The sequence below is a fragment of the Cygnus atratus genome, chromosome 3 (assembly GCF_013377495.2).
Source record: "Cygnus atratus isolate AKBS03 ecotype Queensland, Australia chromosome 3, CAtr_DNAZoo_HiC_assembly, whole genome shotgun sequence".
NCBI lineage: Eukaryota > Metazoa > Chordata > Aves > Anseriformes > Anatidae > Cygnus > Cygnus atratus.
This window is the reverse complement of record NC_066364.1, coordinates 111,992,240-112,006,027: the sequence shown is the minus strand read 5'-3', so window position 1 is coordinate 112,006,027 and position 13,788 is coordinate 111,992,240. Positions and strand designations below refer to the sequence as shown.

The 13,788-nt window shown below is 36.5% G+C and overlaps 1 protein-coding gene across 3 annotated transcripts in view; it reads right to left on the bottom strand.

Moving 5' to 3' along the window:
- The window catches only part of KIF16B (kinesin family member 16B), a 144,644-nt gene that overhangs the window by 108,835 nt on the left and 22,021 nt on the right, over positions 1-13,788 (bottom strand). For all 3 annotated transcript variants that reach the window (XM_035552992.2, XM_050709709.1, XM_050709710.1), the window contains exons 5-11: positions 11,266-11,363; positions 10,658-10,767; positions 9,872-10,014; positions 8,339-8,507; positions 8,051-8,182; positions 5,058-5,233; positions 2,144-2,209 (exon numbers count right to left, since the gene is read on the bottom strand). In XM_035552992.2, coding sequence (XP_035408885.1) covers positions 2,144-2,209; positions 5,058-5,233; positions 8,051-8,182; positions 8,339-8,507; positions 9,872-10,014; positions 10,658-10,767; positions 11,266-11,363 — 894 coding nt within the window. The remainder of the gene's footprint in view (positions 1-2,143; positions 2,210-5,057; positions 5,234-8,050; positions 8,183-8,338; positions 8,508-9,871; positions 10,015-10,657; positions 10,768-11,265; positions 11,364-13,788) is intronic.

Below are 13,788 nucleotides of genomic sequence, written 5' to 3'. Positions count from 1 at the left end.
TAAATCCACCGGGGAAAAAAAGGTCTTCAGCTGTTCCTCCAAACAACTCTCCATTCGTAGCCTATAGCCTACCACCCGAGCTATCTTTGCAGTTCAAGTGCAAATTAATCAATAAGAACTAAAGAAATTTATCTCATTTCTACTTACATTTCAAAATTTCAACAGAGAAAAGTAACACATTTTTCAGTGCATTATCAGTACTGGTAATGAGAATGTTAAACACAGAAAAATAACAACCGAAACAGAAAATATGAAGAATGTCCATCGTAAGTCTAATTACCATGCCAGAGCAATTTTTATTCAACAGAAAGTTATTCAAAATTGTCCTTATATAAGGACAAATCAATTCATTAAAGAAAGCCACTATATATTTGTCAGATAATTTAAATACGGTGATAAAATCTGTAGATCTGTATAAACAAATTAATTATTGCACTCAATTATAAAAAAGCTATAAACACTGTAATATTTGCTAAGATTTTTCAGTAATTGTGGCTGTAGTAATTGCATTAAATAGTAATCACATAACCTTCTAATGAGGTTGACAAAAGATAAAATATGCTCAATATACTTTCCATGCAGAGGACCAACACTTATGAGCAGGACAAGCAGTGAGTACTGTTAGGGCATGAATAAGGTTCTAATTAGCATATATCCAGCAGTTCATATTGCTCACTACTCTTAGATAAAAGCTTTGTGTTTGTGCACAAAATAAAAGCATATTACATTACTAACACTACCATCAATTCTTCTTATTCAGCTGAAAACATTTTAAATGCCTCGTATTAATATGAAAAAAATATTTACAACTTGAAGGCTCCTATCACTGCTTTGTAGGTTTTACTTGAAGTACTGAATGCAACACAATATGGATTCCTGCATATATTACAGAGTTGCAAAATACATTCCTAAAAGAAACTTGGCTTATGAAGAAGCCTGGAGTCTGCTTTGTAGCTATGGTTCACACTAATACACGTTGTACATTTTTATCAAGAAGTTTATTTTTGAAGAATCATTTCACAGAAAAGTACTTCGACATTTCTTTAAAATTGGCGTTACCAACTAGAATCCCAAGAAGTGCAAACAGATACTATACCACCAATTACTTCAGTCAAAACAGGATTCTCAGAAAGCAGTGCATTGATTCTCTAACTGTAAAGGTCTGAGCAGCACCAGTGAAAGCCTTACAATTTAACCCTGCTAAGAAACCCCTATTTTTTAGAGGCATCTGTATCTATATATTGGTTAGCATGTTGTTGACAATATTCAAAAGTAAATAAGCCAGTAAATAATTTCACTGTCATGTAGCTGAATGATTCCAAATTCTTTCCTCCCTCTTTTTCCAAACTCTGTGTAATCCTTCTGTTCTGTTTTTGTTTTTAAATGGTTTGTAGTAGCTTTAAGAACAGTCAAGTAGACAGAAAAGAATTAACACAAAAAGACAAAATAAAGAGTGAATGATTGCAAATTCAAGAAATCCAAGTACCATTGCATTTATATTCTTTTGGACCCTATCAATAAATCTCAACTGTCTAGGAATTTTTCCGAGCTTCTGCACGGGGCTGGATTATTATAGTGGCACACCATGAAGTACTTCCACCCAGATCTTAGACTCCCCCAGAAAGACAGTTAATTAGAAACCAAAAATATTTGTACGTGTCCATTCCAGATTTAAAGACTGAAACTTTCCAGAAAACATAACCTGCAATATAAATTACTGATTACTTGAAAGCATGAGCAAGTTGACCATTTCCCTAGAAAATATTTATTGTACGAATGCTTTGTCAGTCTGATTTAGTAACATAATGCAGTCAGTTTTCCCTCTCTGTTCTACCTACAAACATGCTTTCTTTTTAATAAAATAGGGCAAGCAGGCCAGGGAACAAATATTTTCATTACTTAAAGGGAACTATAATATAAATATCCAAGACACATCATTTGTTCTTAGTTGTAATCTGTTATCTTACCTTCCTAAGACAAAAAAGATACAAGTTAACGTATAATTAAAAAAAATAAAACTAGGAAATGCTGCTTGGTGGGCGAAAATTAAGTCATGTTATTAAAAAAAATGAAAATGACTATCATTTGCATCAAGACCACTTTTTTATTTTAGTTTGTCAAACTGATTTATGAAATAACTTACCCTTGCTTCATTCTGTTGAAGCTTTTCCTCCATACTTAAAGCTGTCGGAGAATCCAAGAGAGCAATCTAAAATCATAAAAAATACACAGTATCAAGTTAGAAAAACAAAGAAAAACTGTGAGAATTTTCTGGCAGAATCAAATGAAAGAAATGCAATTGATCAACTTCTTTCATTATTTAGGATGAAATATTTTGAACTCCAACGTATACCATTTTATCTTAAAATACTATAAACAGAGTAATCAAAATATTGTCAAAGCAGATATTCTGAATACAAATCATCTTTTTAGGTGTACTGTTTTCATTCAGTATGTATACATATTGTCACACACATGCACACACAGAAACCAGACAAGTTTATAACAGGTAATTCCTGAAGTTTAAAGCTATATTCTTGTTAAACATGAAAATTTATGATGTATCGACATTTGATAACTTTGCTATAAAAAATATCTTACTGCTTATCTTTTATTAAAAAATATATAAAGATAGCTGGCCTTAGAAAAGGAAAATTACTATACAACACGCACAAGCAATACTCTTTGTTATATGACCTCCCACACTGAATCCAGCACTGTATTTGGGTACCAGTATCTTCAGTGATCTACAGAAGCATTTGCAATACAGTACTTTGGGAATATAAAGGAAGATTACAGAAGAAATTATACAGGTTTTTATATTCTATTGTGCATACATAACACCACTTTGCTTTTTACCAAGCATCACAATTAACTTAATTAACTTAAGCAAGTTCTCTGCTGTGCCCCACACATCCTAGAACTGAACCAGATTTATTTTGTGATATCCTCTGTGGTACAGCTTGGAACTAGGTCAAAGCATTAGATCTTCAAAGGGGTCTATGTTATATCTACTTTTTTAACTCTAAAACAAAACTTATTTCGAAAATAAAAGTGATCACACAATCCAGGGAACAAAAATTCATTTTCCCCTCCTAACGAATACAAAAGAAATACAAAAGTAGAACAGTAATTCAAGCCCATGAAGAGCTTTCTAATTGTCTGTAACAAAGCAAGGCTCTCAGCTTCAATCATCTACAATACCTATTACTGGTTTATACTGTGGTCCCATTCTCTTTTTCAGGCAATCTTTTATACAATGAAATCTAGCTGAAGTATTAAACTTCCATAAAACAAGTCTGAGCTGAACTGACATTTCACATTGCACAGCCTATCTAAAGTAAAATTCGGTAGTTCTAGAGATAAATCTAAAGTATCATTTCAGATGTATTCCCATATCATATTTGCTCAAGTATTAAATCCAGCCATCTCAAGTGGCATTATTTAGAAAAGATGACTGGCCTGAGTGATTGCATATTCCTTATTGTTAGTTTGGTTTCATCACGCTGAAAACAGAGGAGAAATTAAGCTTAACTGGGCTTGTGCAGCACGTTTATAGTGGCCAGTACTGATAGAAGAACAAGAAATAGCACAATGCAAAAGAGAAACTCTGCTGGTCAATACAGGTAGGGAAAGAGGAGACACAACAAAAGGTCTTTGTTAAAGCAAACCAACATTCTGTATATATAGAGAGCGAGACATTTCTGAGAAACTGTGCTTCATTCTGAACAGCCCCATAAGTATATCAGATATACTCCAGTACGCAGAGGCTTTATACTGGTCAGGATGGTTATGACAATAACCTGTACTGATGTGATGAAAGTTTTCAAATCTGATAAATCCTAATGCCTTAGTTTTCTTGAGTTTATTCACAAGTTTGAATCAACCACTATCCTTTAAGACTTAGGGAAGATTTACATTTATTTCAGCACTATTTATTTATTTATTTTTGTCACCTTGCCTAGCACATGGGGAAAACAGCAACAGTGCATTTTCTGACTCTTCAAATCAAATAGCTCAGTGACTCAACACTGCAAGCGTAAGCCAAATTAGCATGCTTTAAAACAAAACAATGGTTGTTCAGGCAATCAAGTTCAGAATCCCTCCTCACAATAAAAATAACCCCAAAACAACATAGCTTTTAACCACTGGCATTTCTTGGCCATATGAACTCCCAGTCTGTAATGGGTACGTTATTTCTGTTCATGATAACCTCTATCATAATCATCATGTGTTGCTTCAGAAACAGTAAGGTTAAGTAAGCAGTTGGTATCAAATAAACTTTGCAAATTTTACAAATCAAGATCAGAAAAGTGAGAAAAATATCTAAGATCTGTGCTTTTATCTTTTTGGATTTACTAGTATATCATTCATGTTTTCTCTGCTCTGTATTACATACACAAGTGGAACCTGGTATTTACTGGAAGAAAAGAATTAGCAGTCTAAGAAGACAGAGACCTTCAGCAGTTCTTTATCTTCCCTTATCTAAGGCATAAATCTAACTATGAGAGTTTCCAGTCTGTTCAAGTAAAAAGTATAAATCTTTTCTTAGACCGTCACTGAAAATACTTTCACATGTTTAGCATGTGACATGCTTTCTAATGTACCATGCATTCAAACACAAATGCCATTCGAATTATTGTAAATATAAAATGCAGGATTATAGACATTTTAAGTATTTAAGGTACTTAATACCTTCTGTTACTTTTAAGATACTAAAGTACAGCTTCAGTCCATCAGACTAGTCATGGCAAATGTTACTGCTCAGTTTCCTTTGGCTGTGGTGAGTACCTGTTCCACAGCACACTGCAATCAAGGTCTGATTATATTAAGAGAAAACTCGAAGCATTAGGTTGACAATTTTTCCCCCTTATGTTAAAAGAGGAAATCTACTGGCCATATGGAAACTGATTCAATCAGGAAAATAATATTCATTCATAGCCTCATAGAGCTTGTTTACTCAAATCAATATAATGAAAGATAATTATCTCATTACATTCTAGAAATAGATGTTATAACTCAAGGAAAATTACACATAAATTTTAAGTAAAGCTAACCTGATTCCCTTGAGCAAGCAAGGCTTTTAATCGGGCTATTTCAGCTCTCAGCTCACGGATCAGTTTGACGTTAGGATCCTCATTAATAGTAGGCTTGTTGATGATGTTTTTGGCTCTATTTGCATAGCGAAGTGTACTTAAAGTTTCTCCATAATTGACATCAGCAGGTGAAATAGCTAAGGAGATGAAATCAGAAACAGTTTATCCATCACCATATGTTTCATTTAGTAAAGTTAGCTTATAGTTTAAAAGTCGGATAAAGTTAACATGGAAGAGACAGAAATACATAACCACTACGGCTACAATTTGTTCCAGCTCTTCATCTTGCTCCACTGCTTTCATGTCAATACAACTTTGCTTAATTAAACACTGTATTAGAATAATTAGGTCCAGTGATCAAGATTTATAAAGCAATCTTGTTGTCAATCTATTTAATATTTACAACTCTATGTGAAGTGTAAACGTGCTGTATGAATACTTTACAGATGCTCTCATGAATTTCTACATGAACAGTAAGAAAACCAGCAAGTATTTTGTCGAGGATCAACGTAATCATGTAATGGAAAAGTCATTTCAGGTAAAAACTGTACGTTTGCTCAAGTTTTGAAAGGAAATTAAACAGCATCTATGCAACAAGCAGACAAAAACAAAAATGAGAAGAGCTTCTATCACCCATTTACAAGTCTACCTGTTCTGCTGAGCTGCAGGTGTCTGGCAGCATGCAGAACTATCACTTAGCTGAGGCATCAAGGAAAAACAGAATGATTTTTGCAGACAACTCAACCTGGAAACATAATGGATTTTTAATGGAAGTGCTAATGCTGTCCTTCAAATAATTTTCCTAATATATAAGATGTTCAAAATTTAAAAAAAGATACTCTACTTCATCCCAATAGATGAGGAAAAAAAAAAACAACAGAAGGGAACACCATTCAGCAATGAGAGATCAGAAGTCTTAGTGATCCAACTGAACAAGAAACCTGAAGAATCAGGCAATGAAAACGCCTCAAAAATAATTAAGCAACCAATATTCTGTCCTTCCTCATTCTACCAACAGCAATAAATACTCTCTGTGGTAGATACTGCCTGAATTAGGGGGAGATGCTCTAGCAACAGACTATACTTCCCTTAGCTCACACTACTCACTTTGCTACTTTATTTACTGTCTCCTTTCCAGTACTCAATTATTTTCCTTTTGAAAGGATGTTACAATATCTTATAGAAACATGACAAATCAGAATTGGACATGTTTTTATCAGATCCCTTCCTAGAGTTTGAGATGATCTTCCTGCATTTTTGTGTTTAGTTAAAGAAAAGGTACATCAAACATATCTGGACAGCTTGTCAGGCTCTGTTAGGTGATTCAGCCACATTATCGGTAGAGTTACTGCTAGAGACGAGATCAACCATGAGGGCTCTGCCTAGCAGATGCATCGTTAATAGATGGGGAAGTAGCTGAAAAAGCAGCTGTGCACTGTAATCATTAGTAAAGGCACTGAAAGCTCACCGTGTTTCTAAAACTTCTCTTCCCCATCCCTCCCAACAGAAAACATCAAGTTAGTCAAGCGTGTAACTGAAAGAAAGCATCAAGAAGCATGTCAGCACAGTGTTACTTGAACAGCCAGAAGAACAAAGCAGCATCTGGTCCAAGATCCTCTTTTCAAACTATGATCAGTCTCAGGAAAGAAAGCAGCACGGATTCCAAAAACATCCCCAAAATCATGCAACAAAAGAAGTGCTAAGAAGAGAATTTGCCTATAGCAAAGCATGTGAAGAACCAGAATTTGATCCATTGCATTTTACTATCTCACCTTTGCTCCCTCACCATTCCCAAAAGAGGGCTCTATCAGTTAAACTGCATCTCATTTGAACAGGGGAGGAAGAGAAATTTCAGAGCTGCTCGTCTCTTCACACCTTACATCTTTGACATCCCAAATCCACCCCTCCCCTTAAATATCCTCACTTGTTTTTTTTGGAACTGGCACTCCCGTTCCAATTTACTGAAAAAACTGCAATTATGCCATAGGTGCATTTCTAAAACAAGTGATCCTTAAAGAGCTTCCAATGGGTAAAAAGGAAGCTGTAAAAAGGTCTGTAACATGACTGATCATGAATAATTAAATTTAGACAAAAAGTTAAAATGCTGTATGCCTCAAAAAGTGGGTTAAATAAAAATGACATTCTAATCCACTGAATGTCAAAAGAGACCAGGTTGTTCTGCCACTAACACTACAAAAACAACACAGCTTTGAAAAAGCAAATGAATTCACACATCAATATTGACTAGACGCACAAATCTTTTTCTTTTTTTTTTTTAATGGGGATGAAAGCTTGCGACCTGGGAAGGACTGAGGACAGGCTTACGTACAAGTCTTGGTATAAGACTTGATCTAGATCCCAGTTTGAGCATTTATCACAAGTAACAGAGCTGTCTGGAATGCAAATAATCCACAAGAGCTATTACTTGAAGCTTAACTGGTCAGATTAGATTATTGTTACACTGTGCATGTATTAAAGATGAATATGACAATGAGTGTGATGTCAGAGCAGATGCAAAGCATTATGCACATACACTTGGATGACCTTTATTTATACCTAATGATAGTACATACACAACCTGGATGCCTTGTTACATTTGTGACCAAGTAGCCAGTGATATATGCACACAGATGATCTGGGTATGGAAATCAAACTCTCAAGTTCTGGCAACACACATCCCCGCTATTGCTCACAACATTACTGAACAAACTAGATGGTCCCCTTATATACAATGAGACCACCTACAGTTTTACTGCTGCAAGAGATGTTCTGTAGAGCATAGGTAAAAGCAGAGTGTTACTAGAAAACTCAGGAAGAAAGAAAGAAACAAAAAAAATTAAAACATGTAAATAACGCTCTGCCTTAATGAAGCATCTGGAATCTAAATATTTACAGCTAATCCTATTAAGCATGAACTGTTCAGGATGCAAAAAAAGTAATTTAAAAACACTTACTGGCAATCATTATAGTTTTAGAGTTTCCTCCGAGGCTATCTTTTAACAGCCAAGTCAACACGGAGTCTCTGTAAGGCACAAATACTTGTTTCTTCTTTGAAAGAGGATTTGTTGCATCCTGAGATAAATCAGCTGTGATGTGGGGGTAGGAAAAAAATACCATTTATGAAAATACATAACTGCTATGTGCTAAGCCACTATTTGTGTAAATAAAAACTGTAAATTAGCAGAACAGTACTTAACAATTAAAAAACCCCAAACAGCCAAGCATAAAGACCAGTGACTTACCTAAGGCAGAAATGACATTTCCCAGAGTAACTAGAGATTTGTTAATATTCCCTCCTTCCTTTAATCTAACCCCTGTGGCACCAGTGGCATCTGCTCTCTCACTTCCAGCAAGATCTACTAAATGAATCTTGCTAACAGTCTCACAAGGCATTTCAGAATCAAATTTAGCCTAAAAAAAAAAAAAGCATTAAAGCATTAAGCTACGAGATTCTGAAATCTTACTGAAACCAATTTAATTGCCCTTTTCATGTCATGATTTAACTTGTTTACATTAGCACAGCATCAGAAGACAGGTGTATTAGAGGTGCCACAAAAAGGCATTTGATCATGAATCACTGCGTAACTCCCACACAAGTAGCTAGTTCTTGAAAGTGTAATATTTGCAACTTTCAAGCCATTTATGCACACGTAATGACAATTGTGAATTGGCATTTACCTGACGCACTGTAAACATTTGTGCTGCATTCATATTATTTGGCTTTCAACTAACATTTAAAGTTACACATTCCACACACAGATACACCTACACTCACATTGTCCCCCCGTCTCCAAGTTCAAGTAAGTAGCAATTGCAATTTTACACTACGATTTTTAACTGAGACTTCCAACCAATTTTAATCTTAATTTGTATAGATTGATTCAGACTTATTTTACAACACAACAGTAAAGCAAAGATCTTTAGATCTTGCTGTCTGCCTCTCACTCTCTTCTATAAGCTTTGTGATGAGCAACTCGTCATTAGTGAACAGTTAGTGCATGCCACTTTGCATGTGTTTGCTTTGGGCTGGAGACATACAAAGTTCCATCAGGAGAGCAAACCATCTCTATGCTACCTTCTCCCAGCAAGTTACCCATGGACTGTCTAGAAAGCTCCCCAACCCCTCCCCAAAACAATGACAAAGAACAGGTATCATTAGAAAAAGAGTATATAAACATAAAATAAAAACAAAAATATCACTATGCTCTGAAAATATGCGATCAGTCTCTCCATCATTCCATCAGTAAATCAAGGTATATAAATAGGTTTCCAATAGTAACAGAGGAAGAGTCAGCAAGAAAACACTCAGAAAACAACTCTACTCTCTCTGATTTTGGTCATAGAGACAGGACATGCAGACAAGACCTTTTTTTTTTTTTTTTGTAAACCTTGGATAACATCACAGCATAAAAACATAAAAAGCTGCTCATGCCCAACTCTTGCTGAAGTCACTCAGAACATTCTCCTCAGCCATATCTTCTGTCACAGCAGTGTCATGAAATGTGCCTTAACTGTTCAGTGTTATTTAGCCTGAATTTCCTAGCCAAATCAAGATCTATTAAATGTCAAGTAATCATATTGCACTGTAAATTTTGTGTATGATCACTGATAAAGATATTTCCAATTCTCAAAACTCTATTTTCACACTTTTAACCTTCCCTGTCAGAAGAAAACCTACAGCCATCATCTATCCATACTTGCTGATTTGAAAACTGTATTTTTTAATTATCGTATAAGTTACTGAATTCAAGTACATTAATGTACGGTTGTTTTACCTGAGTGAAGTTGATTGTGAAAATGGCATGAGACCTACTACTGACATCATTCATCCCAGTCGCTGCTGTAGTTCTGTTCATATTTCCTGCGTCCATCAGTTCCTCTACATCAGCATAATTTTGCACCAAGTGTTTAGACAAATCTAAAGAGAAGTAGGGTGTTATACTATGCTCATACATGCACTTGACTTTCTTTACAAAAGGATTCAGGTAGGAATCTAGGTACGGCAGGATTACTATCATTATTATAAAGCACTGATGCAATTACAGTGTTTATTGTTATGCTTGTTTTTACCACTCTTAATGAAAGGAACAGGGCCTTGTGTGAACAATGGAGAACTTACACAGTTACAGCAAATTAAGAAAAAATTATACAATCTTACTAAAGTATTCAGTGCATAAGCATAATCTCTCAAGAGACAGGAACCTTTCCCTGGCAGAACATGGATTAAGACAATTAGATTAGTTCTTTCCATCTCAAACATTAGCTTTGTAAATGACGTTCAACAAATTCTTAAAACTAATTGCATTATTAGCATTATTTAAAACGTTATACTTTACAGATAAAAACTGTACAGGTGTAATAATCTTAGAATTTGGAAAGCAGGTGGGGATAGAAAATGAACGGCTATTCTCCTTTATTGGTTTTATATCAAAGCAAAGTTCTGTATCCATTATCATCTATATTGTAGAAGAAAAAAAAGCCTTATGCAATTAGGTCTAACACTTTAAAATATATATAAAGGTAATAAAATATTCAGTGCAAAACACTGAAAGGGTTTTTACCCTCAACATACGGCCCTTCTTTTGGATGTTCTCGTATTCGTAAATTATTCGTTTTTGATGACTTCCGTCTGAGAAGATCTCTCACACGTTCATTATAAATTTCCAAATAACTGAAAGAAAAAGGTCAGAAAACCACTGGCTTATTCAAGATTCTTTCAAGGAAAGCCATGTTAAGCTTGTTTGAAAGCAAGATGAGATGCCTAGAGAAGCAAATCCAAAGTTAAGATTCAGAGTCACTTAACATAGTAATGACTACGGTGTACTTGTATCTTGAGGAAAAAAAACAAGAACAAGAAATAGAAAGAAAATGCACATTAGCAAGATGAAGAGCAACTAATGACAGCCTTAAATAAAAGGGTAAAATTAGAAATATGCCCTCTAATAGCAAAGGCATTTTCACTACCATGTAAATAAAGCAAAATATACAGTTGTAGATTGAAGTATTGCACATTTCGACTATGGCTGCCAACAAAAATCAATTATAGGACTGAGGCCAAGCATGGAAAATTATCAGAGAAGCATACTTTTCTCAGAGATAAGCGAAACACAGTGGTTCCAAATGAAACAAGTTTGATGAAACAGCAAACTATTAACGTGCCAAGAAGTACCTGACTTCTGTTCGAAAGGATGCCTCATTCCGCTTTGTTTTTTCACTTATTTTGCTGAATAATCCTTCACAAATCCGAGGTATTAAGCCAGCATCACCCTGCAACAACAACAATTCTTATTCCCAAGGCTATACATGCCTGCACAATATATTTTGAAAAATAAAATCCCAAATCACTAGCTGAGAGCTTCAACATCCAGAAACAGTGGCAGGGGGGGACACAAAACCTTTTTGGCAAATACTGTCTTGCCATTTATTCAACTGCATTCACCGTGCTACTTTAATCTTTGCATGTGTTGCAACGTATATACTAGCCCCAATTCTTTGCTATCGGGCTATACGTCACCCTTCTCTCTTAGTTCAAATAACCATGGCTGCTTAAGGCAAAAAACTGACTGTACACAACCTATGAACTGCCTTATCTCAAGAGTATCTTTTCTAACTCCTCCATCTATTCGACTTCACTATGGACTCAGCAACATCTGCAGTGAATGGGATGATCTATATACATTTATCCATGAGCCACCCTCACTCAAACCTCCAATCCCCAGCTCACAGTCCATTCACTGTCTCAAAAGATACCTCTGGATAAACTAGTATGAAATAACAAAATTAGAACTATATCTACTACATCTCACAATGTAGACAAATTAAATTTAGCATTGACCTTCTGGATGCTCAACTCTGCAATTAAAGACTTTTTATGCATAACGTGCTCAGTTTAAAAAAGCAAACTGAAGAAACTCATCCCTTCACATGGATCCCTACAGGCCACGCTTTACTGGCAGGGCTGGAACCAACCATTACGGGGTCCTTGCCACTTCAGCTACCGCAGCAGCCAGCAGCGGCAGGATTTCACCTTCCAGGTTAAGCCATTGCTTGATAATTGAGCCTTGTCCCCTCACTGCTACATGAGAGGCCGCAGTTGGCATAGCTGAGATTTCCAGAACCTTGGCGTGGAGCTCTCCTCTTCCCCTTGCCCCAGCAGAGCCCTTTCCAGCCACGCTGTGAGGCAGCAAGCAGCCCTCCCCAGCTGAAGCCCAGGTTTCCCCAGCAGCAGAGGGCTGAAGGGAGAACTCCATGCAGCTCTGGTTTCAGCTGCCAAGTGGCTGCTTGCTCCCAGCTTCCATGTCCCCATGCAGGGCTGGGTCCCACCAGGGAGATAACCACCTGCCTGCTGAGCCCACCTCCTCCCCAGCACTTCAGAAAGACAGCAGCTAATGCCCCTCCAGAGCTGAAATGAGTGAACTTGGCTCCCAGGGACAAAGGGAGAGGGCAAAGACATACAGATGAGCTTTGGGCTCAGGGACACACAAACAGAAGTAGCTTACAAAACAGTCTGTCAGCTACAATTTGCCTCCAGTCCAAAAAAGCAGAAGAGATATGATGCGATGGACTAATTCTAATTCTATGTACCGCTGAGGCAAGAACCGTTCTTCCTTAGAGTTAGTGGCCTTGTAATTAGGCAGGAGGCAAAGTAGGACAAACTAGAACAAACATCCCATCTGAAAACAGTCCAGCCACTTCAGGCACCCCAAAAAAATTGCCTGATGGGTTTCTAGAGATACCTGGCTGCAGGAAAACACAAAAACAGTGGACTCGTCTATACCAGATCCTGGCAAGACAAGTGCTGCACAGGCAAAGGTTTCTCTTCTACTCGGAAGTAAAATCTGACCCTTTTTGCCCAAGCTCACTCCAGCCTGCTCCTGCACTGGCCCCATCCTTCCTCAGCACCTTCTTCAGTGCCACAGCTGAGCTCCTCATCTTATTTCCTTTGCTCAGATGGTATTCCTAACTGGTTCTTGGTTCTTCATCCAGTTTTTTGTTGTTGTGGTGTTTGTTGTTGTTGTTTGTTTTTTAAATCACCACACACTTTCCCCCCCATTTTCCCTTTTCCTCCAAGATATTAATGACGGCTGCTCTGTCCTACCCAAATCAGCCTTCATTTTTCAAAATAATTTTCTATTCCCTCTTTCAATCACACCTAGCCCTTCATCTGACTGCACCTTGTTTAAAAAATAAATTTACAAGTTAATAAGGCTTATTTTTGAGAGTTGCCTTTGTAATCAACCTCTACTCCAGCTAAAATTTCTGGGTGCAGTGTTGGAATTTCCCCACACGTTTTTCTTTTTTCTTTTTGAACATAGGAAGAGAAAAAATAAGACATTTCTTTCATCTCATGCTTGGAAACCCCTGAATAGTTTTAATTAAAACTTAAGGAAAAAAACATGAAAGATCCATCACAAAGTTTTAGGCAAGCCATTAGTGTCTGACATAATTTAGCAACTGCAAAGTCTTAAAATAGGAAATATTAGCTCTAATTGAGTACTTCAACCATAGTGATACAGTGGCAAGATAGGAAGAACACATAATTCCCAGAATACTTTGTCAGTAAAGTGCACATCTTACAGAATGTATATTCTTTTTTAGGAAACAAATTTAAACATTTTCTCCCTTTTCACCCCCTACAGCTCCACAGCAGGACTAAGTACATCTGCAGCATCCCTGACAGTTTTTTTTCTGG